Raw genomic sequence first — 26,112 nt, 5'->3', positions numbered from 1 at the left:
AGGGGGGTTGGACTAGATGACCTTTAGAGGTCCCTTCCAACCCAAACTATTCTGTGATTCTATGATTTTCGTAGCTGCTCAATTCGCTGCTCTTGTGGTCTGTAGAAATGGCACTGCAAACAGGGCATTGTATTGCCTTATTTTAGAGTGGGGAAGAAAGGAGGCAAGTAAAATGCATGTGTCCTCCCATACCAAAACCCATCCAAATTAACCCTTTCATAACACACACCACCTTTTTCACAACTCGCTCCCTTCCAAGTTATTGAGGATCTGTGCATCACGTGTATCCTGATTAGTGGGTGATCTTTGGACGCATTTGCAAGATCAGATTCCTACAACTTTCATCAGCAGGTCAGCATAGCTTTATTTTAGTTAACCAAATATCTGGTGTGCCCCTGCTTATGATCTGTTCCTGGACAATTTTAGTGATAAAGGAATTTATATTGAATGATTTATTGTACTGAGTGCCTCCGAGAATTGCTCTCCTTTCATGCAGCCTGAAGTAGTACGTAAATTAACATTCATTTGAATGGATGCTGCACAGAGAGCTCATGACAAAGCATGCATCAGCAAGCAGCAGTGAGCACAGTAAACTCTTTATGTGGCAAATAGAAAAACGTGTTCAGTATTACACTTGTATTCTCTCCTGAAAACTAGACATCTGTTGGGGATTCTAATAAACCCTGAGCTAAGATTTGCTGCTGTCTTGCAACCCTCTATTAGATGTCACTTGTAAAACGTACAGAAATCTTTCTGGAGGAAATGTACGAGGCACTTACGACAGATCCATGCAAAACTCCCCAGTTTCAGTCCATTTGATTCATACAGTGTCGGAAAAGACTTTTAGATGAGGTAACTCTTACTGTCTTAATGTTGAACTGTGATGATTTATAACGATTTAAATCAAGAGACACTAACTCAGGACCTGGCAGTTTTTAAACGGCTGGTTTTGATCATAGTGATTTGACTCTTCCAGCCTGTGTTTTCCATGGGATTTGTATTCAAACATGAATTAAATTCTGAAGTAGAATTATAAAGAAGGTTTTGAGTTTAACTGCATTTTATGGCTCAAGTCTGCAAATGAGCTCCATTTCCAGTAAAAACTGAATGCTGGTCTGTGCAAATGTTTAATGGAGCTTAATGACTTTTTGAGCAGCTCTGCTTTGAAGTTTTAACAGGTCTGTTCTGATCTCATTTACGTTAGTGAGTACCTAAGGCTGTTACTAGAGCTAACCATGATCAAGCTGCCATATCATAATCAGAATTACCGCCTAAATTCCTAACGAATCTGAAAGCAAAAGAGTTCAGGTTTGATTGCAAACATTTAGAATTGCTCTAAGTAACAACATTCTTATTGTATTCTTATTATTTTGATTTATGTTTGGTTTTTGCTTGTTCGTTAGCCTTCTTTTTCCACTGACTTCCATTAATATTTATTGTCTGCTCTCAACAGCAGATGGTTGATGAGCTGCTACTTACAAAAGAGAAAGAAGAGAGGGAAATACAGCTTGGTATACAAATGAACTCAGATTTGGTTTCAGTAAAGAAAACAACCATAAAGTCAATGCAGTGAGATTTCTTTATTCTTTTTCTGCTTTGTAGAACCCTGGAGTTGACTTTGGAGACGTTTCTGAAAGAATAGCTCTACGACAGCGATTGCAGTGCCGGAGTTTTAAGTGGTACTTGGAGAACGTCTATCCTGAAATGAGGGTTTATAATAATACAGTCACTTATGGAGAGGTAATGTATGTCTTTGAAAATACATCATGGCTGCATTAGAGCAGTCCTTTCATCTTAGTGGCGGGTATCAGGATGTACAGAGCAATTTCAAGTCAGCACAGTAGTAGCAACGGAAATGCCCTCCCCTGCTTTTAATCAACACCGGGAAGGAAGTGCGGCTTTGAGAAGCCCTGTCCCTCTCACTGGAGTACATCAGATGACATCATCCTCACTAACGATGATACACAACCTCCTTGGCTTTCATTTTAAAATAGAGCAGCTCTGAGAACATAAATTTGACGTAATCATTTTCCCAAATAGGATGCCACAGACGTCATCAAGAAAACCTCAGCAGTCGAGAGCTAAAATAATGACAGTTAATGAGAACAGCTGAGTTTGATGAATTGTTTTTAGGTAAAGAACCACCCCTTTCTTGGGTTTTGCCAAACTATTTGAAGGATTACATTCACTTTATTAATTCATTTTTGCAATCCTCCTTGTTCAGCATAAAAAGCAACATATCCTTGTTCAGATTATGAGGTGAGGCTCCCATTTGGCAGGTCTTTATCTCATCATGAAAAAGTCATTAGAGGAGAAATAATTTTGCTGCTTTGGGCTCAGATTCTGTATTTTCATTTCCAATTGTGTACCAGTATTGAGTAAGACCTTGGAACACCTCCTCTGAGATAGCCGAGTGGATAGGTTACTTAACCCTAATGAAATGCTGGATCCAAACGTGTTAGAAACGTGTAGATGTTTCGGTTCACCTCAGCTGTCTGGATCATTTCTTTCTCTTCTGCCAACCAATCAAATCTCCCACATATGCTTGACCCCAATCTTTAAAGAAGTCAGACATGCCTTTTGTAACTCCTTAAATCTATATCATGTGCCTGTAATGTAAGGACTGCTATCACTTACGACTGTGAACTGGGGTGAAGTTCTAGGAGCTCTCCTGCTGCATAATGTTTTTAAGATTCTGTTTTAATTGCCTCCATGAACTACACCTGAATCCAAAGGCAATACATTTTCACACAGGACAACTAAATGGACATTCTTGCTTTCTGTTCCATTTGATTGTCTTCATATAAAAATAAGTCAGGTGCTTCAGATATTGATACAAAGTGCAAGTTTTATTGCATAATATCACTTTGCATCCTAATAAAACTATCCCTGGCAGTAACTGAGGAAAGACGTTTAGTAAATTCAGTGGGAGCTGTTAGTCACTGTCAGCTCTGAGAGGCCGTTAACTGCAAAGAACATTGGCAGTACTGCCAATGTTGTGTCAATTATACCAAACGGTTAGCAAGCGGGGCTCTAAAAAGAAGTTTGTTTCTGTTGAGTGGTCGCATGAAGGTTCTTGAGTCAAACAGGAAGTTCAGTGATGCAAGTATCTCATTCATTAAAATTTATAATAAAACGGAGCCACACAAGCTATTTAGCTAGTATAAACTGGCATAGATCCCTTTCGGTCTTACATACCCATAATGAAAAAACTAGAGGCTTCATCCTAAATAACATCGTTCGTTATTAAATACCTTCTCTTCTGGTTATTTTCCTGGAGGAAAAGATGTCTGGATTTTAGCGAGTTTAAAGGAAAATAAATGTATTGAGTAGATGTGAAACAGATTGAAACAGTAGTAAAAAAATATTTCCTAGTGACTCAATTCACATTTTTAAAGCCATGTCATAAAGCTGTCTTCATCTTCTTTAGCCTTTATAGTACTTGAGTCATAAAATAAACCTCCTGAAATTTAACTGTTGGTGAGCCCCCTTATCCGATCCCTGTTATGCTCCTACACTATAATATGAAGGATTATCTACTGATTTTTCTGACACCTCATGCAGCAGCTGTTTCTCTATTATGGGGGTGGCCAGACAAATTGTTCACAGCCTAAACCAAAACTGACCTGTTGACTGTTTCAAAATGTCCATCTAAATAACCTCTTGATTAAGATACCTGTAAAATTTTCCTATGTCCAAAATACGTGTGTAATACTTCAGCCTGAAGAGAAAGAAAGGCCTGAAATTTCACAAGAGCTCCAGCCCAGTTTTATAGACTTGTAAACTTTCCTTGTCTGGGGAGGCACATGGATTTTTGACTTGGTTGGTTCTCTGAACCCCAACTTTAAATATCTTGGAAACCTTCCAACGCTGGTCGTCATTGCTGTATCCTTTCACAATAATGTGCTTTACATCCCTTCTGTACATAACCATATATTATATTCTCAATTCAAATAGAATTGTTTCATGTGCTTTTTTGGTTTTATATATGCAGTAGGAGCAAACAAAAGGGTGCCACATCCCATACCAATCCTGGGTAGTTCCTATGCTGTTTGATTTAAGTCACGTTCTCAACATATATGGTCAAAATTTATATTTACACAAGGGTAATTTGAAGCAAAATTTGGCCTGAGTTTCTTAAAGTGAATTTTACGGGGTTTTGATCCTTGAGTAATTGCTGAAATTATAACTCTGGCCCAAGCTCTGTAAAGACAGCAGGTTGCCCAAATAACGTCTTTTCCTGGAGCAAATTCACTATTGGCATCCTGTCATATCTGGAGAATAAGCATGTGTTTCTCAGAGAAGAATAGTTTTACATACTGGCTGTCTCAATAGCTGTAGTGCAGCTAAGGTTTAGCTAGATCGGACTTGCATCATACAGATCAATTTCTGATACAACTGTGTTCTTTCTGATCGGGTTATAGGTGCGTAACAGCAAAGCTAGTGGCTACTGCTTAGATCAGGGAGCCGAAGAGGATGACAAAGCAATCCTTTATCCGTGCCATGGAATGTCCTCTCAGGTAAATGGTTAAAATCCCATAATTAATGAGAAACCTTTAACTTAAAGAATTTTCAGAAGAAACAAAAAGTAATTTGGTGCATTTGAGTTGAGTTTGGCAGTATACTCCTGAGTTGCAAAGGAAAATAACTGGCTTTACTCCAGTCTTTTTGAGTGCCCTTTCCAGGGTTGTTCAGCGTGTGAATCTATACATTGAAGACGCCGGTAAGGAAAACAGAAGAATCATGATAATTTGTTTTAATAACGGAGCGATCCACTGAAGATTAATGAATTTAGACAGCTTGTTTGAGTGAGCGACTCTTCTCGTTTTGACTTTACTTATTCTAGGAATAGTACCTCTAAATTAACTGCTCATTGGTCCAATAGGCTCCTATGCAGAAATGATTTAGCAAGCTGCTGATGTGACTCCCCGAGTGGGCAAAAAGTTAAGCACATATTTAACATCAACTTCAAAGGGAATTAAGAATATCTTTTAATGCTTTTTTAAAATAGAAGATTTTTTTTTTGTCAGTCCCTGTGCATATTATTATTTTCTTACAGATGTCTGGAGATTTTAAAATGACATTTCTTCTTTCCATGCTTATAGTGATGTTACTTGTTTTTTAAATACACTTTGGATATTATTTAAATCCAGGACTTGAGCTTCGTCTGAAACATAATTTTAGTTTCTTTTGAAGTATCATCTGAATCAAAATGATGTTAATGAACATTCTCATGCGTAAATAAATTCTGACCTTATCACGGACTTAACAATTATCTGAAGTTGTCATACATATATTGATTTGGAGTCCTGGCTCCTACATCACTGTGGAGGCATAACAAGAGTCACAAAATATAAATATTGCCTATTGTGCTTAATTGCAAGCTGATGAAGAGTCATACCTTATTAAAGCAAAGTGAGATAGACAGTAATTCCTGCTGACAGAATGTCCACCTTTGGCAGGATCGTTATGGAACACTTGACTGACTCTTTCCTAGTAGAGGCGGAAGGAACAGCCTTTGAGTAAGGCAACAAAATAGTGTTGCCTAATTAGATGTAAATGAGCTTTTCAAGAAGACTCTAGTTAGAGATGTCAAGGCACTCAGAGAGAGTTCTTGCTCCATTCTAATTCTGACCAGAAAGTTGCAAATTTAAGTCCTTCCAGAAGGTCCCTTTGCAACATCTAATCTCCTATTCTCGTGCTAGCATTGAGAAGAATAATGAAATAAATAGTTCTGACTGTAGTTTATTTTGCAATTTAAGTCCTTAACCTACTTGTTTGCCTCCGTGACTCCTGTTTCATAGAATATGCTTTGAATTCCAGAAGAAGAAAATGCCTGAGGGCATAAGTTACTGTGAATTTATTTGAAAGGCAGTACAATGTGCCCAGCTTCCTCTGACTAGCTCTTGTAAATTTTGGGGCATAAAGTAGCTCACCTCTCAGCATCCAGCTCTGACTAATTTTTTCCATTAAGGAACAGGTCATTCTCCTTTTAGCAAGATGTAAATACGTTGCCTAGTAGATGCTGCCTTTTGAATTGAGGGCCCTACACTAGACACTGGGCAGCTCTTCTCAGGTGCAAATAACAATAGACAAAGTATTTACTGCCCAAGAAGTTGAAGTTGGGTAGTAACCAGTTAAATCTCCCCTGGCTCGTTTCTGCTACAAGTCTTCAGTGTTCTGTCTACGTGAATTTTCTGGAAAAGCCTGAAAAGCTGTTTTTAGACTTTACATTACAGCCACAACCTAGAGCCCTTTGGTTACTAGCATTGTATAAATGTGTAGAAAGAGAAAGTCACTTTTCCCAAACCCTTAAAATCCAAAGCATCCCCTGTGTGTGAGAATTATAAAAGTATGGGAAAGGCAAAAAGTTAATCTACCAAATCATCCTGCAGCACTTTCCATTTCCTTTTTTTTTTTTAAAAAAAAAAGAAAAAGGAAAATAGTTTTTAAGAAATAAGAAACACCAAGCAGAAGGCAGAGGTGCTGTTTTATCTGTTTTTCACAGACAAGTGTGGGTTGGAGCCACTCAAATGCAGCCAAGTTAATTAATGATTACAGCTGGAAAACGAGGTGCTGTTTTATCTAAGTTGAGTTTTTCACAGACAAGTGTGGGTTGGAGCCACTCAAATGCAGCCAAGTTAATTAATGATTACACAGCTGGAAAACTTCTATCATCTCACAAAAATTTACAAAATCAATTCAGTATGAGAACCACAGCTGCACAAACCCTAATCAAGGATATTCAAGCACATAGCATGAAAGGTGTTGACAGCGAGCTTTTTAATATATTAAATAAACATTTTTAAAGCCCCTCTTCTAATCAGCCTGGGTGAGCATAGTTGTCTGTTATGTTTAGCTTTCAGTTTCTGACATTTTTCATCTCAAGCATGGGGCATAAAATACCCCTACTGAGTTGAGATTTGGGTTAGTTGTACCTGCCTACTGAATATAAATGAATATAAACATGGAACTCATTTTTACCAGTTAGGTTATCACTGGTGCTTGATGTGTCCTACTGGTGTGAAAGCCTCTTGCTATTCAGCTACAGTCTTGTTTGTTTTTCATACTCTTCAATTCTGACAAGCAAATTACCAGTGATTTTAGTATACACATGGTTCCACTGAAACCAACAGAAGTCAGTCAAGTGTTTAAAGAAAGCTGAGGTAGGAGTAAGATTACTGTTCATCTGTGATAAAATGTTCTTTTCTTCTACTTCTTACCCTTCAATTCCCCTTGCATGTTGCACACCTCCGAATGGTGTTGCCCTGCATTACCAGCGAAAAATAAAACCACTCCACCATTACTGCTCCATGAACAAAATGCCTTTCCCTATGTGTATTCTCAAGATCATTTTTTACCATGATAAATCACATCTTTTTGATGGCATCAGCTTTTAAATTTCTTTATTCAAACAGGGACAAGATCTTTTATGGATGCTCTGGAATGCATTTAGCCTGAGTTTACATCAATTTAGCTTAATGAATTTGAGTCAAGCTAAGTCAGTGTAAGCTAACAGTCAGGAATATCCAGACGAGGTTTTGCATCAATCTAAGTTGATTTCAAAACTCACTTTACAGAAAAGTAGTGTCATTTTTATGTGCGTTCATTAGATCTGCAGTTTGAATCTAATCCCTTTCAGTAAAAAAGGTTTGCAAATACTGCTGGGAGAGCAATAGAAACAGTCCGGGGCTAGAGAAAATTCAGAAACAAATATACTGGGGGTCTTGAACTGCCTTGCCTCTGTCTTGTACAATCACCTGTAAAGCCCATTAGTTCTACAGCACTGCGTAATACCCTTTTGTTGTAAAACAAATTAAAAAAAAAAAGGGGTGGGTGGGTGATGGATGACACAACCCCCTCAAAAAGTGGAATGTGTTGTTCTAGAAGCTTCTTAGAATGGTTATAGGACACGTAGGTTTTGAACCATCTGAGAGCACTTATACAGCCTCAGTGGAAATACTCACTGTCTCAGAGTCTGTCTTGAATGCTGTGATGTGGAGCTGATTATGTGGTATATGAAAGAAGAGAAGTTAATAAAATGGCATCCTGGGGTAGAAAGGCCCCGGTGAACAGCCTCCTTCTCCGCCCTCCCCTCTTCCCTTTCACACCGAGAGAAAGAGGAGGCACTGCAGCTGTGAAAGCGAGAACTCCCTCGGCGTTGAGATCAAGCAGAAAGAAGGGAGATCTCAACGTTCGGATTCCTGGAGCTCGCAGCTACGCAAACCGATGGAATAAGAGGAGATGAAAGGCTTTACTTAAACTGTTGCTCGGGGGCAGATATTTAACATTTTGCTCGGTAGAGCTATGGTTTTCCAGAGTTGCACTCTGGGTAGCAGATTGCTCAGAGCAGGCTGGATGAAAAGGTAGTTTCTTAAGTTGCAGGAAGTGGCGGGGGAGATTCTGTGACAAACCTGGAAGTTCGGTAACTGTTTCTCTTGTGATCCGTTTGTCTTACGGTGACAAGTATTCTGGAGATATAAGGTATTTCATACGCCTGTATAGCCCGGTTTGTCTTACGGTGACAAGTATTCTGGAGGTATTTCATACGCCTGTATAGCCCACTGTTTCAATTTCTGTGTCAGCTTACAGCTCTCTTAACCTGCAGGGTTGAAGGATCATTAAATATTTCCTTTTGCTGGAGAACAGGAGCGAGAGAGGGGTTAAACTTAGTGTGGAAAGCTACTGGAGTCACCCCTGTAACTGTTTCCTACAAACAAGTGCCTGTTGTTATTTTGTGCTTTTTTCCACTTGACTGGAAACGAGCAGGAATTTTCAGTTAAAAGCTGGCATTTCCTTATCACATTGATGCTCCTGGAGGATCACCTTCCATAGGCAGCACCACTCACTATTTTTGAACCAGATATGGTGGCTTTGATAAACAGCCTTTGACATCTTTTCCACTCTGCTCAGATTTCTGAATGTTGAAGGGAAAAGTGTCCTGTGTTATCATAGGTACAGCAAATAGCATCAGGATTAGATCTTGGAGTATTTAATAGAGCACTTAGCTTCAGTGTGGTTTATGTGGATCCTTCAGCTCTTCTCAGATAAAAGAGAAAAACTGAGCGAAGGTCCATCCTCATGCGATGTGTAAAACTGTGTTTCTGTTCTGCAGCTTGCAATGGGAGTATGTGGATGCCTAAGGCTCTCAGCCCATCAAGACTTGCACAGGCTTTTTTTTTTTTAATGAATGGGATTGAATATTCCTTAATAAAGGAGACTGTCATTTGATTTTTGGCTGGCTGGCACTGGGAGTGGATTTGGCGTGATGTACCATGCCTACAGTTCTAATGCAAATTCAGAGGTTATTTCTTTTTTGGTATGCTAGTGGCACCTAAGATCAAATTCGAACACAGCGGATGTAATTTCCACTATTTCATTGACTCTGTATCCCAGTTCCTGCTTTTTAGTCTACAGTAATAAGCAACTTATTTAAATGCTTATTTTATTTTCACAGTTTATGCTGTCTCTAGGAAGTTACGATACAAAGTCTTTGGAGGGAGATGTCATTAATCGTATAGTAGTTCCTTGAACCTTAATTTCTGGTCTGATTTTGCAGAAGCAGGCACTAAAGCTTTACTATGTAATGTGGTCTGAACTGAGATAATTGTTTGTGGGTGTTTTTTTAGAATTTTATTTTATTTTAGGATAAACCTAAGTTTTTATGACTGTTGGAACTCTTGGCAGAAAGTACGGATTCAGGAAAATTAAGCCCATGATGTTCCATTTGTCTCATCATTGTATAGATATCAGTTTCCTGCACCGAGCCGCCTCTGACTCTGTTGAGCTGTCACACAACTGCCACTTTCAATAGTGGAGACAGTCTGTAATACAGTTAGTGTATCTTCCGCTTCTAAGGCCTGAGCAGAAATGGTACTTTCTGCTTTGACAGGCTTCTGTATAACAATGTCTTTCCCAAACACATGGCTACCGCGACGCAGAGCACGTGCAATTCTGGCTGTTGAGAGTCTAAAGACAAAGAATATTTTAGACCATTTTAATATCGGTCCAGAAAATGCTGCTCATCTTAAACCACAGGGAAAATTGATCCTATACTACAGAGCAGGTAGCCCATTATATTATAAACAGTGGTTCTGATTATCTAGATAAGGCAAAGCCAACCAGGTTGCAGGGTGGTATTTTGGGACCTGGAGAGGTATAATAAAGACTGCAAGATGAACGTGTTTCCCAGTCAGTGTAAGTTTCAGCCATGCCTGCAGTCCATTTGAAATCTGCTGAGTACCCATTAGATATGAGAAGTGTGAAATACACAGACAGGTTTTACTTAAAAAAAAAAAAGTTTGGGTTTTTTTCCCCCCCTCCTTTATATGGGGAAAAAAGGAAGGTAATTTGTCCGAGCTGGCAGTCCATTCATATCTTGAATCACTTTGCTTGCTTGAGCTTCTTTTACATATGTCCCCAATACCCTTATAGTGAAAGGCAAAAAAAAAAAAAGTGTCTTGATTTAGTGTGTATAGACAGTGCCTTGACAATGACATTGTTCATACCAAGGAGAACCCTCATGTGGTTATCCCTCTGCCTTCTCTGATGTAGGCTCTGTTCTAACTCCGCGCTTCACATGGTTGCTCTGAACACAAGTGGCAGGTGGGAAAATGAACACATAGTTTGTCAAAGGGTACCTGGTCTGGGAGCAAGGAGACCATGCTCTTTTTACCACCAGCAAGATACGATTATTCGCAGCATGATTCTTCTGAGGTTAATAAGGATGGCTGTAGAAAGCTAGACTCTAATTTGAGGTTTTTTTGATTGACTCTTAGTGATATCTCATGCACTGGCTAGTAGCATCCAATAAATGGCAGGCACTTCTGACCTTCCTTCCCTTTCTTGTTAAGTAATTTCAGCCATGTAACAGCAATAAGACCAGACAGGCAGTGAATTTCCTGGGTGATAATTGCATTTCTTCAGTGGCTCAGCTCTTCACCCTGCAGCATCCTGCCTCACAGCATATAAGCCATGTAGCTGACTCCATTTTGCAGTCTTTTGGCACCTGCGTGCTGCGCTTGAGTACTTCTAGGGTAAGAAGGGCAAAATGTTCTGCTGGTGTAATGACTCTGGATTTAAACACAGAAGAAGTGAGAAGTAGATACGTCTGATTTGATATATTGACCTGCTGCTAAATTAACATCGTGCATTTTCCCTTTAATGTGCTTTGAAATCTCCCTCAATAGGCTCTCCCTCAACTATCTAGAAAGTAGCAGTAATTAAGGGGATTACCTATTAATTTTTGCAGCTTATAAATGAGGACTCCATTGCTATCATAGTTATCTCAGTGCAATGTGATAGAGAGTGACTGACAGAGCCCCTTTTCCCTCTAAATGAGCATCCTAAAACCACCCTTAAGGCTTTGAGGCTTTATTAGAATACAGATTGAAACAAATTGTAGTAGAGAAAAATCAGATCTGGAAGAGGCAGAATAAAGGCTTTGAAATCAGCCTTCCTTCATCAAGATTGTGTTCTTCGGGCCTGCTGTCATCCAGCAGTTCTTCAGTGGCTTCTTGGGTTGCAAGAAACTTTTCAAGGTCCCCAATGTGTCCCTAGGAAAAGCTTTTTTTTCCCCTCCAGTGCCTTGAGATGTGGGTTTATGTCTGCTGCCTGCTCTCCCAGGAGTCTGCAGGCTCCGCGCTGGCCGTGTCCCTTCCCACGCATGCTGTGCGGGAGGTTGTGCCGTCCCAGCGAGCTCACAGTGCTCAGGGAAGGAGCAGCGTCACCCTCCCCTCTGACCCAAAACGTAGCAGCGTGAGAAGGCAAACGAGCAGCCACCCTCTGCTTACAGAAAAAGCCTGCTGTGAACACAGCAGAACAGTTCTCTTCCATCACATATTTGTGTTGTGACAATTAGTCCTGATCAGCAAGAGCCATCTACAGATATTCTTTATGTCTTTAAGTATTTTCCCTTGGTCCAATATTAATGTAATAAAATATATTCTGGCACACTGAGATTACAAGAGACTGGGTTTTTTTACCTCACCTTCTACATACGGATTATTTTTCCTTGAGGGCCGTTTTACTGTGAATGCTTGAGGCAAGTGAAATCATCACTTAGAATAGAAGAAAGGTTAAAAAAAAAAAAAATCACACTCCTGTAAAAATTAACATGAATGATTGTGCCTGCTTAAGTTTTTTTTATTAAAAAACCCCTCTAAAATAATAAATGGCCTCCACCTGAAGCCTCTAATTACCACCAGTAGCATTTACCACATCACTAAATTGCAGAACAGTTAAGCCTCACACAAATCAGGGTGTGATTCTTTATTATGTAGGCCTGAAGCATACGTTAGAAAATTTGCTGCTATTTCCCTCATGATTTCTTTTTTCCTCTCATATTTTTGGATACTGGTTGCATGGTTGGATTTTTTTCAGTAACATTTATTTACAAAGACTAATTAGACTTGTTGCTATCAATAGCCTCTAACAGAGCTCTTAAGAACAAAGTGCATGGCAAATTGACATTGTGCCCTTGTTAAATCAACTTCTGCTGAGTGGGTGTGTTTTACATACTGATTACTTCACTTTCTTGATTGCCCTTTTGCAGTGAAACAGAAGGTGTGAAAGAAGGGAATATTGTGTCCTAGGAGAGACCCTGTATTGGTAAAACAAGTTTCCCAAGCTTTGCCCTTCAGCAGCGTGTGCCAGACCGGGAAGGTCCCAACATGCAGCAGGACAGAGGACTCCTCAGCGGCGCTTGGGGCAGAAGCCAGCAGGGAAGGCAGCTGCGGGTCGGCTGTGTGTCCCGTCGCTGGGGTCCCTGGGGCTGCGGTTAAAGTCTTCCCTCTCCCTTCTTCCCCAGCTTGTCCGCTACAGCTCAGAAGGCGTCCTGCAGCTGGGGCCGCTGGGCTCCACGGCCTTTCTGCCCGACTCCAAATGCCTCGTTGACGACGGGAAGGGCAGGACACCGACTCTGAAGAAGTGCGAAGATGTCCTGAGGCCAGCACAGAGGTTCTGGGATTTCACACAGGTACGGAAGAGCTCGGGGAGCCTTGCAGAGATAAACCGGAGAGGAACGCAGCTCTAGAGGATATTTAATGAAAAACAAGGAGGTCTTTAGAGGACTATTCTAGGAATCCCCCCTTATACCTTCTAGAAATAGTCAGATATGTTTTCCATAGGTCATGTGCTATCCAGGAATTTTCGTATATTATTAACTAGGAATTTTGGGGTATGCTCTCTGGGAAGTTTTAGTTATACTTTCTGGAACCTTTCTTGGAATATTCTCAATTCCTGTAGTGATTGTCAAGAACATACTTGTAATTTTTTTTGGTGTCTAGGAATTTTTGTTTCTAGAACTCTTCTAGGATTTTTCTAGCATCTTTCTAGGAATTTTAGATCTAGAGCTTTCAAATAATTTTTAGGACTTTCAAAGGCATTCTTACAGTTTCTGGGATTTCCTATATCTTGGGGTCTGTAGGGATTCTCTAGTGCTTTTTAGAGATTTTCTAGTGATTTCTGGGGAATTTTCTAGCAATTCCTAAATCTAGAATTATCAAGGATTCATTTTGGCACTTTATATGGATTACCTAGCTTCTCCTAGGAATTTCTAGCACTTTCTAGGGACTTTTATCACTTGATATATACAGAACTTTCCAGGCATTTTATAGTGCTTTCTAGCGATTCACAGATCTAGCACTATTTTTCTTCTAGCCTTTTCACCTTTTCCTTCTTCTAATCCTTCTTTTCTTTTCTTTTTTTTTTTGTTTTTCCATTTTTCTCAGAATGGTCCAATCATCAGCAGAGACACTGGCCGTTGTCTAGAAGTGGAAATGTCAAAGGATGCCAATTTTGGGCTCCGATTAGTCGTGCAAAGGTGCTCGGGGCAAAAATGGATGATTAGAAACTGGATAAAGCATGGCCGACATTGACTGCTGGGGCTGAGAAGCTGCCTCTCCTGCCGTTGTCCATTGCTCAGTGTGCCATATCTTGCAAGGCATTTGTCTTAAAGCAAATTAGTTTGAACAGGACTTGGCTCTCAAGAGTCCTTCACAGTTGGGCATTCAAAGGCAAAAAAGAAGAAGAAGAAGAAAAGCAGACACATACATGCCCTATTTGACTCTTCCTTGCTCCGGTAGATGACCTGGGAAGCTTAACATGAGTTTTCTGTTGATTTGGAAATCTTGTGAAGATCAGAACACAACAGAAAAGTGGGTTCCTTAAGCTCTCCTAGGGGAATTGAGACAGATGTTTCTATGATGAGTTGAAAGGAGAGATCTCAATACTGCCTCATAAAGAGAGTTCTCTGATGGGTAGCTTTTTAGCTTTAAGTTATTGACTGGTGCACAACTCCTATGGTGAATAATCATGTGCCTTTTTTATTGTACTTCATATAAAAGGGGACTGGAAAAATCCTACCTTTTCAGCATGTCCAGTTCATTGTACTAAACAAGATCTGTAAATAACACTGGAAATATAATATAATATATGATAAATTTCAAGGTTGATTGTTTAGGAGTCTCTATTTCTAGAAAGAGACTGTTCCACAAATGTTTACAGGTGGTTCTCAACCTTCAAGCTGCTAAAAAGCAGCATTTTAGAGACCTCTTCTAGTTAGACACAGGTAAATGTTGAATAGGTAAAATAGCCAGACGCTCCATTATATTGCTACATTTTACATTTCTTGACTGTAAAGGCATCACAATATAGCACTTGCATATTTAACTCTTTCGAGGCAGTAAACGTCCTAGTAGATGGATGAAGTTCTAGAGGTCTCGGTTGGCCCACAAGCCCTGAGTACATAAGAGCAAGGCTCCCACCCTGCAGTGCTGTACGTGCAGGTGCACTGTTGTGTTGTTCCAAAAACTGCCTGGAAGCTGGATACTCGTTACTTCTGAAAATAAGTTGACTGAGTCAGGTGCCATCTGTGGAATTTAACAGCTTGAATCTTCCATTTTGTCACCCATCCTGTGAAAATGTCAAATGTGAGCAAATACGCTTTGTGAGCACTGTCTAGACAAATTTCCTGAACAAACCAACAAAGTCTTTTCAGTATTTGAAAAACAAACAAAAACCTAGTGATAAGAGGGCAAATTAGAGCAAGAAAGAACTAGGCAGTATATATAAGTACTGTTACTCTGAAATATAAATATTTTACTGTAGTTGACCTGTTGACAGCATCTTTGTGAACCTGAATTTAATAATGTCAGCCATGGTTCATGCAGCATCCGCGCACAGATAGCCAGAGCAATGACAAGGCCGTATCCAAAAGGCTGTCAGAGCTGATGACCGCTGTCAACGTCAGCAGGCTTGGATGCGGGTCCATGGCAGACAGCTTTTCGTTACAGAAGATTCGATCACACTGAAGGAGAGACAAAGATGGTATCTGTTAACTTCACTGTTTAATATTTTATAGTAATTTAAAAAAAAAAAATTGTTTTGTTTTACTGAGCCAGGAAAATAGGTAATTGCAGACACTGTGGTACTGAGTCTTGGTGATCTGTTTCTTGAAGAGCTTTTGCGATTCCTATTTCAAGGCATGCTGAACAAAATAAAATGGAAACAAAGTTAATTTTTCAAGGGCATGATATGTAATAAAATATTTACTTTTAACATGCAAAATCCATCAGTTCTTGTCAACTCATGGTTGGTATCCAGAGAGCATATCACTATATTTTGCCCCGATTTTAGTTTTGAAACAGAGTGTGCCAAGATGTAATACAAAGCCAATTCTCCTGGAGTTTATTTGTGGCTAATAGCTGATCTTTATGTCACGTGGATCAGGTTATGCATGAATATATACAAAAGAATAATTATGGGTGAGATTCTAAATATAAAAATTATTAAAATTCCGTGTTCATGGTTAGTTGAAAATGACCTCTTGAACAGTGTAATAAGACCTGCAGGGAGAGGTAGCATCTTTAAAAAAGCAAGCAATGCAGTAAAAAAATCACAGACAAGCTCAGTATGCAAGCCTTCCTGCAGGTCTGAAACAGTTGGGAAGCTTCGGGCTAAATATAGATTGGGAACAGTTGCCCTGCATTTAACCTCCTTATGTTAACCTGTTAGACAATTTAAAAGGATAGCTGCCATCTACGGAGCAGGTGTTGAACGCTTTGTACAGGAGTTCTATTTGTAAGTGACTCTTCATCTTCTCTCCAGATACAATTTAAAAGGGAGAAATCGTATGAAAGCTGTATTTGTTTACTCTGATGGAGTTTTACTCCTTGAAATATTTGGCCGAGGGAGGTGAGAACGCAAAAGAAGGGAAAGACAGTTTTACCAGGTGAGCTTTTTGGGGAGTAAAGTCACAGGTCATTCACACCATGTGTAGCCTTTCCAATTAATAAGCGCTAACTATTTTATATGAAGATGGCTGGAAGTTGAAAGTAATTATATATCAGTGTGACTACTAAATGCTTAACTACTAAAAGTAGAAGTTACTGTACTCAACAGAATCTAATATGCCACATGCTTTTTTTTTTTTTGCCCTTTTTTTCTTTTTCTCCCTTGTCTTGAATTGCCAAGCTACCCTTGATTCTTGGTTAGCAATGGGGCAGCAAGCCTTTCAAACCCCGGGTAAATGAAAAAGGAAGGCTGAACATTTGGAGGAATACCAGGTTTTAAATTTACTGTCCCAAAAGGAGTGTTGCATTTGCGGTTTAAGAGGTTTGAAGCTGAGAAGCCCAGATAGATCTTCATTTACTGGCAAAGATTTCAAGCAAGTGTGACAACCCTTCACTATGACACCACCGTAATGAACGTGAATTGCTCGTCCTCAGAATTTTGCTACTGCACGTTTTCAGTGCCCAGTGCAAAGCACTTGCATGTGGCCACACGGTCTAACTGAGGGTGGTCAGTCCTGGCAAGCTTTGAGTGCGGAGGCCACAGGCTGCAGAAGGCTTGCAAGAACCAGACTTTCAGTATAAGAAGGAAAGCAGATTCCTGTGACAGTTAAATGGCTCTGAGATTTACAGAATAATATAAGAGAATTCAAATAACTCTTAAAGGTAGAGTTGGTATTTTCTGTGATTGTAATTTTTTAAAAATTTACTGAAACAATTTCTTATATTTGAAAACACATCTGCTGGATTATTTTTACTTTAGTCTTTATCTGTATGAACCACTGCTTTGGCTGTGGTATTAACATGGTGACTCTGCATTTGAAAAGGTCTTAAATATTCTCTCATAAAAGGAATAATAATAATAAAAAGCCTTGAGAGTATTATCTGTTTTAACCAAAGTCTGTGGGTTTCTTGTCAGTATTTCACCCCTTAGTATAATCTGAAGTCCTGCTTAATGTTGTTTCAAATTTTCAGTCTTGTTTCCCACAGTGCAGCAGTCCAGGTATTATGAAGAGTATTTAATATAGGGTAATATGCCTTGTAGAGAAAATTCAGATCAAAATCTTCAATTGCTATTTTGTTTGATTTGGGAGATTATAGAGTTAAATACTAGGTCCTAGGACAGAAGAATAGAAGGTGAGAAAGAACAAGTCTAGTACACTGCTGTCAAAGGCAAACCAGTAAAAAAATACTTTTGTAAGCATGTCAAGACCCCTAAAAATCAGTTTGAGTCCTGTGGGGAAAAAAAGCCCTTTCTCCTTTGAGAGCTATAAACTGTTTTCCAAGCTGAATTTAGTCTTGGCTTGATTAAAGCCATTTGTTCCTCAGCCAAAATGGTCCTCCAGCTTTAATTGGCTCACTGGTTCCTGAGGCATGCTAACCTCCGGTGGAAAGCAACTAAGAGAAAGAAGAGCTAAAAAAGGTGGTGTTGAAGGACCCAATGGATTCCCCTGCAATTACATAAAGATCTGTATTGTCCTCATCCATGAGGCAGGACAACTCTTCAGGACTGTCCCACAACCAAAAAGCTAAACTCTGGTTCCATAGAAGTGATCTAAGGCAAAAATATGGAAACAAACAACAGTTATTCATACATATTCTGAAAGTGTTGAACTATCTATCTCATTTCAATGAGTAATTTGGGGCTTGGCGTGTCTGAAGATCAGGCCTTCGCAGTCCTTTGGAAACTGTTTACGTTTCTTTTCATCAGCCTGCTCCTTTTTAAAAACTGTGGTCTTGTAGATGAAAACCTCACTTGCCGTGTGACAAGGGGTGTAATCTATCTGACATAGGACAGCTGCAATTTTAAGTACTTAAGCCAGAGCTAATAAGATTTAATGAAATAGCACCAGTCCTAATCTGTTCTTTAGATCAATTACACAGCATGTAATTCCTTCGGTATCCAGTATTCATTTGAAATGGTTCATTAACAGCCATACTAAAGCACATTACGGCCTGTTTCGGGACCCAGTGAGTTGGGTTGCAAGAACAACTTTAATAGAAGTTGGAGTTCAGAGGGTGTTTGGCATATTATTGTTCAGTTAGGCACCGAATACCTTTGTGTTTTTCATGAAAGGCTTTGGGAGGAAGAACAACTGTCAGAATTCGCTTAATTGAAAATGTTTCTAGCAATGATGTTCCATTTTTGACTGCTATGTTGACTGCCTGCTTCTTACTGCTAATCAAAGTCGATTGTGAGTTCATGCCACAGATAAAAGATGGTATTGCAAATTAGAGGAACTAGCTAACAAGATGGATAGAAACCAAGGAATCATCAGGTCTTCACATGTCTCTAGATCTGGATGCCACCAAAGTAAACTTAATATTATGTTATCTCTGGAAAGAATCCCAACCTTAACACATTTTTGTGTTGCTTCCTCAGGAATACCTACCTAGTCAAGAGACCACTGTAGCGTGTACCTCTAAATCTTATTTTTGCAGATACAATTTGATTTTGTGTGTGTGACATTAGCGGACTTAAGGTGAGAGCTGTAATTACTGAACGCATAGAAAATACAGTAATTGGCACCATGATCTACTGGAGTATGTGCATCATGCATTTATAGCTTCCTGTGTGGTAACAAAGGTTATTCTTGAAATACGAATGCACTGAGTGAGTTCTGCTAGAGATGGAGTCTGCTTACCGAGTCAACTAAGGGAGCGCAAGGAGTAAACACTGAAATTATATAGTTAATAATTCTCAGTGAATTTGGCACAAAGCACATCAATATTTACATCTTCTAAAAAACGTAATGAATTAGCTTCAGGTTCTCTCTCAAAAATCTCCCTATTTTACTCTGATAACTGTTAAAAATACCTTGTCCCAATAAAGATCTGGGATGCTTATGCCATATGAAGACTTTAGTTGTGTCTTTACAATGCCCCAGCCACCATGGGCATTAGAGAAAGAGATTTACAGTGACCTCTTTAGTACATTGTAATGGATTTTAGAACGGTTTCACAAAATACATTGACTTATATTACAAAAGTGTTAATGATATGTAACTAAAGGTATTGAGTTCATGGGTTGCCCTACATAAAAACAGCGTTTTCTTTGGCCAAGAATATTTACTTATAAATACCCCAGTGAAGCGATATATGGCAACCTGACTTTGAATTTCTGAATCAAGAACATTCTTCAAAGACATACAGAAGCACTTATTACTTTTCACAGGGTTACAGTTTTCTATTGGCCATCAACAAGTATTGCCCAGTTTTCAAACTCTTTGTACTAAGTTTAATTTAAAAAAATAATGCAGCAAGTGGAAGGCAAGTTGTGACTGCAAATAATTTTTCATTATGTGGCGCATCATCAAATCAATTTGTATTTACACTTGAAAAGTTAATAAATTACTATGCATCTTACTGCTGACATGAGCTGCATTTTTTTATTATTGTACATTTAGACACCTTGTATTTAAAATTCAAAGTTGTCACAAACTAAAACTAGAAAAGCAAAGTATACATGCATTTGAAAAATTAAATTGCACATAATCTGTTCTGAAAGGTAGTCGGCCCATTTTTGAGATGAGCACATCCCACTTTGCAGCAGATGATCGCAAGCTGTTCTAAAGGGGACGAGCTCTGTGCGTGTCAGAGGAGACGCACCACCACACACCCATTGGAGACTTGGCCCCTGAGCGTGCACATCCACAACTAGACTGACAACCGTACGGATTACGATTGCATTGTGACTGTCAGACCTGGGGGAAGGCTTACCTTGCCGTCCCAGTACAAAGACGTACTAGAGTGATGCTCGCAGGTACCAACCCACACAGCAATACAAGCTCTGTTCTTGTACGGTCCCGTGGGACTCGTAAGTGCTCCACAAGAAGCATTCAAACATAGATTAAAAATTCCCCATAAAAAAATTCTGACCTTGCAATCACCATTCCTGGAATCATTGAACCATGGGGAAAAAAATGCTATCGAATGACAGACAGGAAGCTGATGAAGGAAGTGTTCTCTTTCTAGGAGTTTTGCATTGGAGCTATGTTTTAGCAATTCAGATGTGTAAGAGCACAATTGATCTGTCATTGAGGTGTTACTGTTCTAAAGAACGCTCCCGCAACCAAAGAAACAGAACAGCTTATACTTCCCAAATTGCCTAGTTAATACAAAGGACTGAAGGATATCTCACACCCTGTGACCTGACCTATACCAATAGAGAGGCCAGATTTGCAGAAGATGTAAAATGTCATTGCTCTGCTGCAGCCAAGGAAGCTGTGGGAACTATAGTAATTTATACCATCTACAGACCTGGTTTGTTGCAACTGATGATATTGCTATTGACTAGATTTTTTTTTCTGCTTCCAAAGTCATTTTTACCTGCACAAAGGCAATAGAAAGGGGATACAAAGTGCTTATGCACTCCCTTCTATACTGTCATACTTCTACCAGAAGTCTACGCAGCCCAGCACCTCATCATTGAAAACAGTCAATAATTGATGTTTAGAAGAATGAAATAGGAGACAGGGAAAACGTAGAATGATCCTTTCATCATGTCTCTCTCCCTAATTTCAAAAGGTAAGGAATTCCCAAGCCAGAGGCTGTATGCACCAACCCAACCATGATATTTAACAACTACCGCGGGCCTGTATGTACCTGATCCACTTACACTTCTGGATGTCACAACATCCTGTTGTAGTAAATAGCACAATTGCTGCCAGTCAGTATCTTTGCTTTTCATTCCATAGGATGCCCTGTAGTTCTCTCATGGTAAAAAACTGTGAATAACTGCTGCCAACTCTTTTTTAACACCCTTCTTAGTTTGACCTCTGTCATCTTTTAAAATATATTTCAGAACCGACTAAGTGTCATGCTTTTTTTGTATCGCTAGCAAACGACTTCGTAAAAGCGCAAGCAGATGCTCTGTGTCATGTATTGGATTGGGTGATAGCACGGTGAGAACTGATCGGGTTCTTGAACTGCTCAGCAATATAAAACATACATTACTGGTTTTAACATTGATTTTGGATCTCAGCCAGACTGTTTCTCCTCTGTTAGTGTGTATGCACAAAGTTTGCAACCTGCGATCAAAGAGCACAGAGCATCTGAGAAAGGATCTGACGCCTTCTTTCACTCCGCTAGAAAGAACTCCTTGCCCTGCTCCTCCTGCTAGGAGGAGGCCGTAGGGCCCACCCATGGGTTACGGTTGTGTGACTGGACTGGGACATGCTTCCGTGTTCCTGACTCTCTTGCACACCTCTGGTTCAGTTGAATTAACTGGGTGAGACCTGAGTGCACAAGCTTTCTCCTTCCTGATTTCTACAAGGACAGTGACTGCCTAAGTCGAAGAGCAGCTGTTAAGCGATTCCCTGATTTAGTAGGGTTGGCTGCAGTCTTCAGGTGGGCAACAATACAGCCAGCCTCAGAAGGAATAGCCTGACACAGCCTTGGCAAATTGAGCTCCGTCTCCAGGATCAGTCTTTTTTAGGGTGAGGCATTTCTTTGTAAATCCACACTGAGGACTCTGTGTAGAAACACTGCTCTGTTGCTAGCCGAGGTATTCTGTGGACTTAATTTCCTATTATAATCAAGCCAGCATTTCCTGGAAGGAGAAATGTCACCTTTAAAGGTATCATATGCTTGCTAGAATGAATGTTCTGTGAATAATATCCAGCAAAATTAGGTTCATGTAAATATTTTGTCAGCAGTTCTGCATCTGACAACATTTGTACTGCAGAAGTTATCCTAAGTCTCAGATTTTTCACTGTGAAGAACGTGTGTCATGAATGTAGCCACCCCTCTTCTTTTTTTGATCAATAAATCTTCATGAATCAACTGTGAATCATGAATATGTGCCTGTAACTGAGCGCTAAGTAGCAGTGATAATGATTTTTCAGCCTATACATTGCTGGGTCATTGTTTTGTTTTGTTTTGGCTATCTGTTGTTACTGTAATGTAGTTGAGCACCTGTATTAGTTAGACTTGCCTTTGCATCCTGACTGGTTATCTGGAATTCAAAACAAGAGAATGAGGACTGAGGTATTTTCCTGTCTGTAATGCTGAGGTAAAAGCAAACAAACAAACAAACAAAACCCTCTCTGTGCTAGAATTTAGGAAACATTCCTAACCTGTGAACAAATCCAAGAACTTATTTCAGTGCCTAAAACCAACTATAATCCTAAGCACCAGCAAACAAAACTCAGCTCTTTTCATGCAAATTTAGAGCAACATTTTTCTGGACTGCATTCTTCTTATCGTAAGCTCACCTTTACTGCTTAACCGTATTCTCTGACTTTCCTTTTAGGCTGTTCTCACCTCCTTCTATCATCTTATTTCCCTAATGTAATTGTGTAACTTATTTTCAGGTATGCTACTAACATAGATGACCTGCATTGGAAAAAGGAGCCTTCTAACTAACAAAAATAATTGTGTCATTTACAGAACTTAGGGGTAAAGATGCGACCAGCGAAGTGCTGTGACCGTGTGTACAATTTTTAAGAGTCTACTATTTGTTTTAGAAAAGCCAAGCAGAACTTCCTAATGGCCTTTATCTTGCTGACAATGGAGGCTGTAACGTGACTCCTTGGGTGGGCCCAGCTGGCAGAAAAAGTTCTTGAGGAAAAGATTGTGGTTTAGTGTTGTAACCTGGAGTTACAGAAACGGGATGATAAGGGAAGGGCAAGGCATATCAGGATTTCCTTGAACTGGAAAAGTGGGAGTTAAACATGAGAGACTGAGCTGCACTGTCCAGTCTGGAAAGCATGAACCAACATACGGCAATTCACCAAGTGACAAGGCCCTGGGTTCTTTACGTGAATAACTGAGCTTTAATAAAGAGATTTTAATCAGGATTCAGGAAAGATTCTTCTGCTTTTGCAGTTTATTACAGTGAAATCTGTCTATTCTGTTGACAGAGCTCCAAAACACACACGGGTTGGTGCCACGGTGTGTTAGCAGTGAAACGTTTGCCAAAACCTATTGAAATTCTCAATATTCTTCAAGTGTTGGCATTCTGTGCAGAAAATGGTGCCACCTATCAGCAAGAAGGAGGAAATTAAACAGCAAAATGATGCGTTTAAACTGAAGAAACTGCTATTTTCATTGCAAGGCTGAGGGGTTTGTATTAAAAAGCAATTAGCACGGTGTTTGGCCTGTTCAGGATGATTCTGGGTAAATGAGGTGCTGACCTGGCCGGCCACTCTTACGCTGCAAGAGGAGGTCTAGGCTAGACAAACACTGGATGTTCTCGTCTTGCTGGTCAAAGGGCAGAGAGTGATGAGAAGAGAATCTGCATCAAGGGTGCAAAATGCAAGTCAAGCAGATCAGCTGAGGTCCAACTCACTAAAGGTAAGTAGTTAAATATTTTTGTGAATCTGAACCTAAATTACCTTGGATCCAGTTTTTCTCTTTTTACATGGTATAGGTCATTTTGAGTCAATCTTGAGAGCAGAGTGTAGGCTCATTAAAGTGACACAGGTATTTTAAAAATGTTTTTCCTTGTTCTTTGGAAAGGTACATTTTGAATTATTCTGTTGGAGCTTTTGTTTAAAATACCTGGAATGCATGCTGGCATGTCCAAGCCATGTGTTTCCCTCACAGTCTCAAGCTATCATAATACTGAGGGCCAGGGTACTGCATTGTGCCGCCTTCTTTTTCTGAACAGAAATGAAGTTCAAAGCTTCAGTGGGCTCCTGAGGGGCAGTGAGGGATTTGTGTTGTGTTCAGCCTTATCAGAAAAAAGTCAGGACACTTTTCATCTCTTAGGAGCCTGCTTTATGTTTTGATCCTGGAGCCAAAGCTCCTTTCTTAAGTCTGAAACGGTAACAGAGACCCTTTTTGCTATCCATCAGGCCAGAGTGACATAAAGCTGTTCTTTATACCAGTGCTTCACTGGGTTTAGTAGAAGGGGACTCTGTGTAACTATTAAACCTATTTAAAACCTTACAATTCTAAGGTTTTTGAAGCACTTTCTTAACTTCTTTGCCTGAGCACAAGGCAAAACAATGGACTTTTAGGGTTGGGTTTTTTTCTTTCTTTTCCTTTTGAAATGCATTGATAAATGTGGCCAAAAATTTAGTCTGAGGTAAATGTACACAGCTTCATCTGTGTCTCACAGAATTGTTCTTTTGTACACCAGCAGAGGATTCATCTAAACAAGTAGAAAAATGCTGGCTGCTTAGAAAAACAAGGCTCCTAATTAGTTAATTTGTGCCAGACCTGAGGACTTCATGAAACTTTGGAGGTCTAATGTGCTTATTGCGCTCACATACCAGAAGGTATCAAGCCAACTTGGCAACTCACAGCACCGAGGAAGAAGATAAAATACAGGTTTTAGGATTTGTTTTGTTTTTGTAAGCATGAGAATCAAAGAACTGTTGAAGTGGCAAGCATAGAAAGTAAGCTGGTGCTCATAATTTCTGTTTTGAAATGTACAGTCCAGTTCCTTCCAAGCATTTCACAGTGAGAACTAAAATCTAAAGAGAGAGGCGCAAAAGTAAACTATCAGAAGCCAGCACAGTGTCTGCAGAAATTTCTAAGTTCCAATGTGACTCTCATTGTTACATATCTGAATGTGTCACGACCACTAATGAACCTGTTCCTGCAATATCTTTGTAAGGTATCGTCCACCTCACAAAGAGGAGGAATGGCAGTACAGGGGGGATAAGGACTGAATTTATCCTAGCTCGTTTTAAACACTTAACCGAGGAGAATGTCAGGCTCCTCATCACTCATGGCTCTGTCTGGAGGGAAAAGAGGCCCCAAGAGCAAAGAGCTGTTTTCTTTTTCCTCTTTCCTTCTACCTTTCTCTCCAAAATTTGAGGTCAAGATCTAAAGCCACTAAGGCAAAAAGCCTGGCTGAAGCGGTTCACCGGCGGAAGTCTGTAACAAAACAGGGGTGAATATCCTGTTTCTTGAATGAAGCAATGACAAGACGTGCTTCCTCCTTTATTCGTACAGGCAGGGAAAAGCGGCTCATGATCTTCAGCGGAGTTGTCGGATTTAATGCTGAGCAGATACAGTTAAGCTATGGGGAAATTAGATGTAATTGAATGCAAGACGGTGGGTGGGAATGCGCCCCCTCAGACCCACAATTAAGCATAACGGTAACTTGCTGGCCTCCAGAACAGCTAGTCCACATTTACACAGTGTATTTGTCTCAGGTCATTTCTACTTCAGTGGTGTTCTCCTTCGAGTAGCACATTATCAAATCCCTTCAAATCCTCCTCCAAAGAGAAGTGTCATCTAGGGAGAGTGGGTTTTCAGGAGCAGCTTCAGTTTTAGCTTGAGGTGGAAGTCAGCAGATGCTTCTTTGGATGCTGGTTCTAAATCAGTTTTTATGATTCTATTTCTGGCATCATTACTCCAGATTTCCAGTCTTGCTTTTCACCATCCACAGCAGTTTCTCTGTTCTACAATAAATTCAAATCACACTCTTTATATCCAGCCCTCCAATCTGAATTGCTCAAGATAAAAAATTCACAAAGAAAGCAGATTAGCACTGGAATTTAAACAAAGGAGAGGAAAAAAATCCACCAAAAGGAGGGAGGTTTCCAGATCTATTTAATGATTTATTTTTCCATCCCTGTAAGCACGCAGCTTTTACAGGTAAGAAGATGTATGTAAGGCAGTCCATGCTGCTGAATGTGGAAAAAGTTTGTCCTAAAGGAGGCTCTGTGCACTGAAATGTCTGTTTTATGGAAAGACAAGGGGAAGGAGCTGAACTGTAAACATATATGTTATTTTACCATCTGGACAAAGGTACTTTTCCCACCTCAAATTCTCCTCCCGCTTTCTCTTCATACTTTCCCTGTTTCTACTGCACGCTGAGCTTGGCTGAACCGGTATCCTGCTTCTTTGTGGGTTGGGCAGTCGG

At 39.9% G+C, this 26,112-nt stretch overlaps 1 protein-coding gene across 1 annotated transcript in view; it reads left to right on the top strand.

Annotated features, from left to right (window-relative positions):
* GALNT9 (polypeptide N-acetylgalactosaminyltransferase 9) overlaps positions 1-14,012 on the top strand; it is a gene marked incomplete at its 5' end in the record, with an annotated part of 156,020 nt that extends 142,008 nt beyond the window's left edge. The window contains 4 exons of the mRNA XM_009274336.1: positions 1,603-1,740; positions 4,425-4,520; positions 12,809-12,976; positions 13,731-14,012. Coding sequence (XP_009272611.1) covers positions 1,603-1,740; positions 4,425-4,520; positions 12,809-12,976; positions 13,731-13,877 — 549 coding nt within the window. The remainder of the gene's footprint in view (positions 1-1,602; positions 1,741-4,424; positions 4,521-12,808; positions 12,977-13,730) is intronic.
* Positions 14,013-26,112: the final 12,100 nt, after the last annotated feature.

Source organism: Aptenodytes forsteri, unplaced genomic scaffold, assembly GCF_000699145.1.
Source record: "Aptenodytes forsteri isolate BGI_AS27 unplaced genomic scaffold, ASM69914v1 Scaffold79, whole genome shotgun sequence".
Classification (NCBI taxonomy): Eukaryota; Metazoa; Chordata; class Aves; order Sphenisciformes; family Spheniscidae; genus Aptenodytes; species Aptenodytes forsteri.
This window is presented reverse-complemented; position numbering and strand designations above follow the sequence as displayed.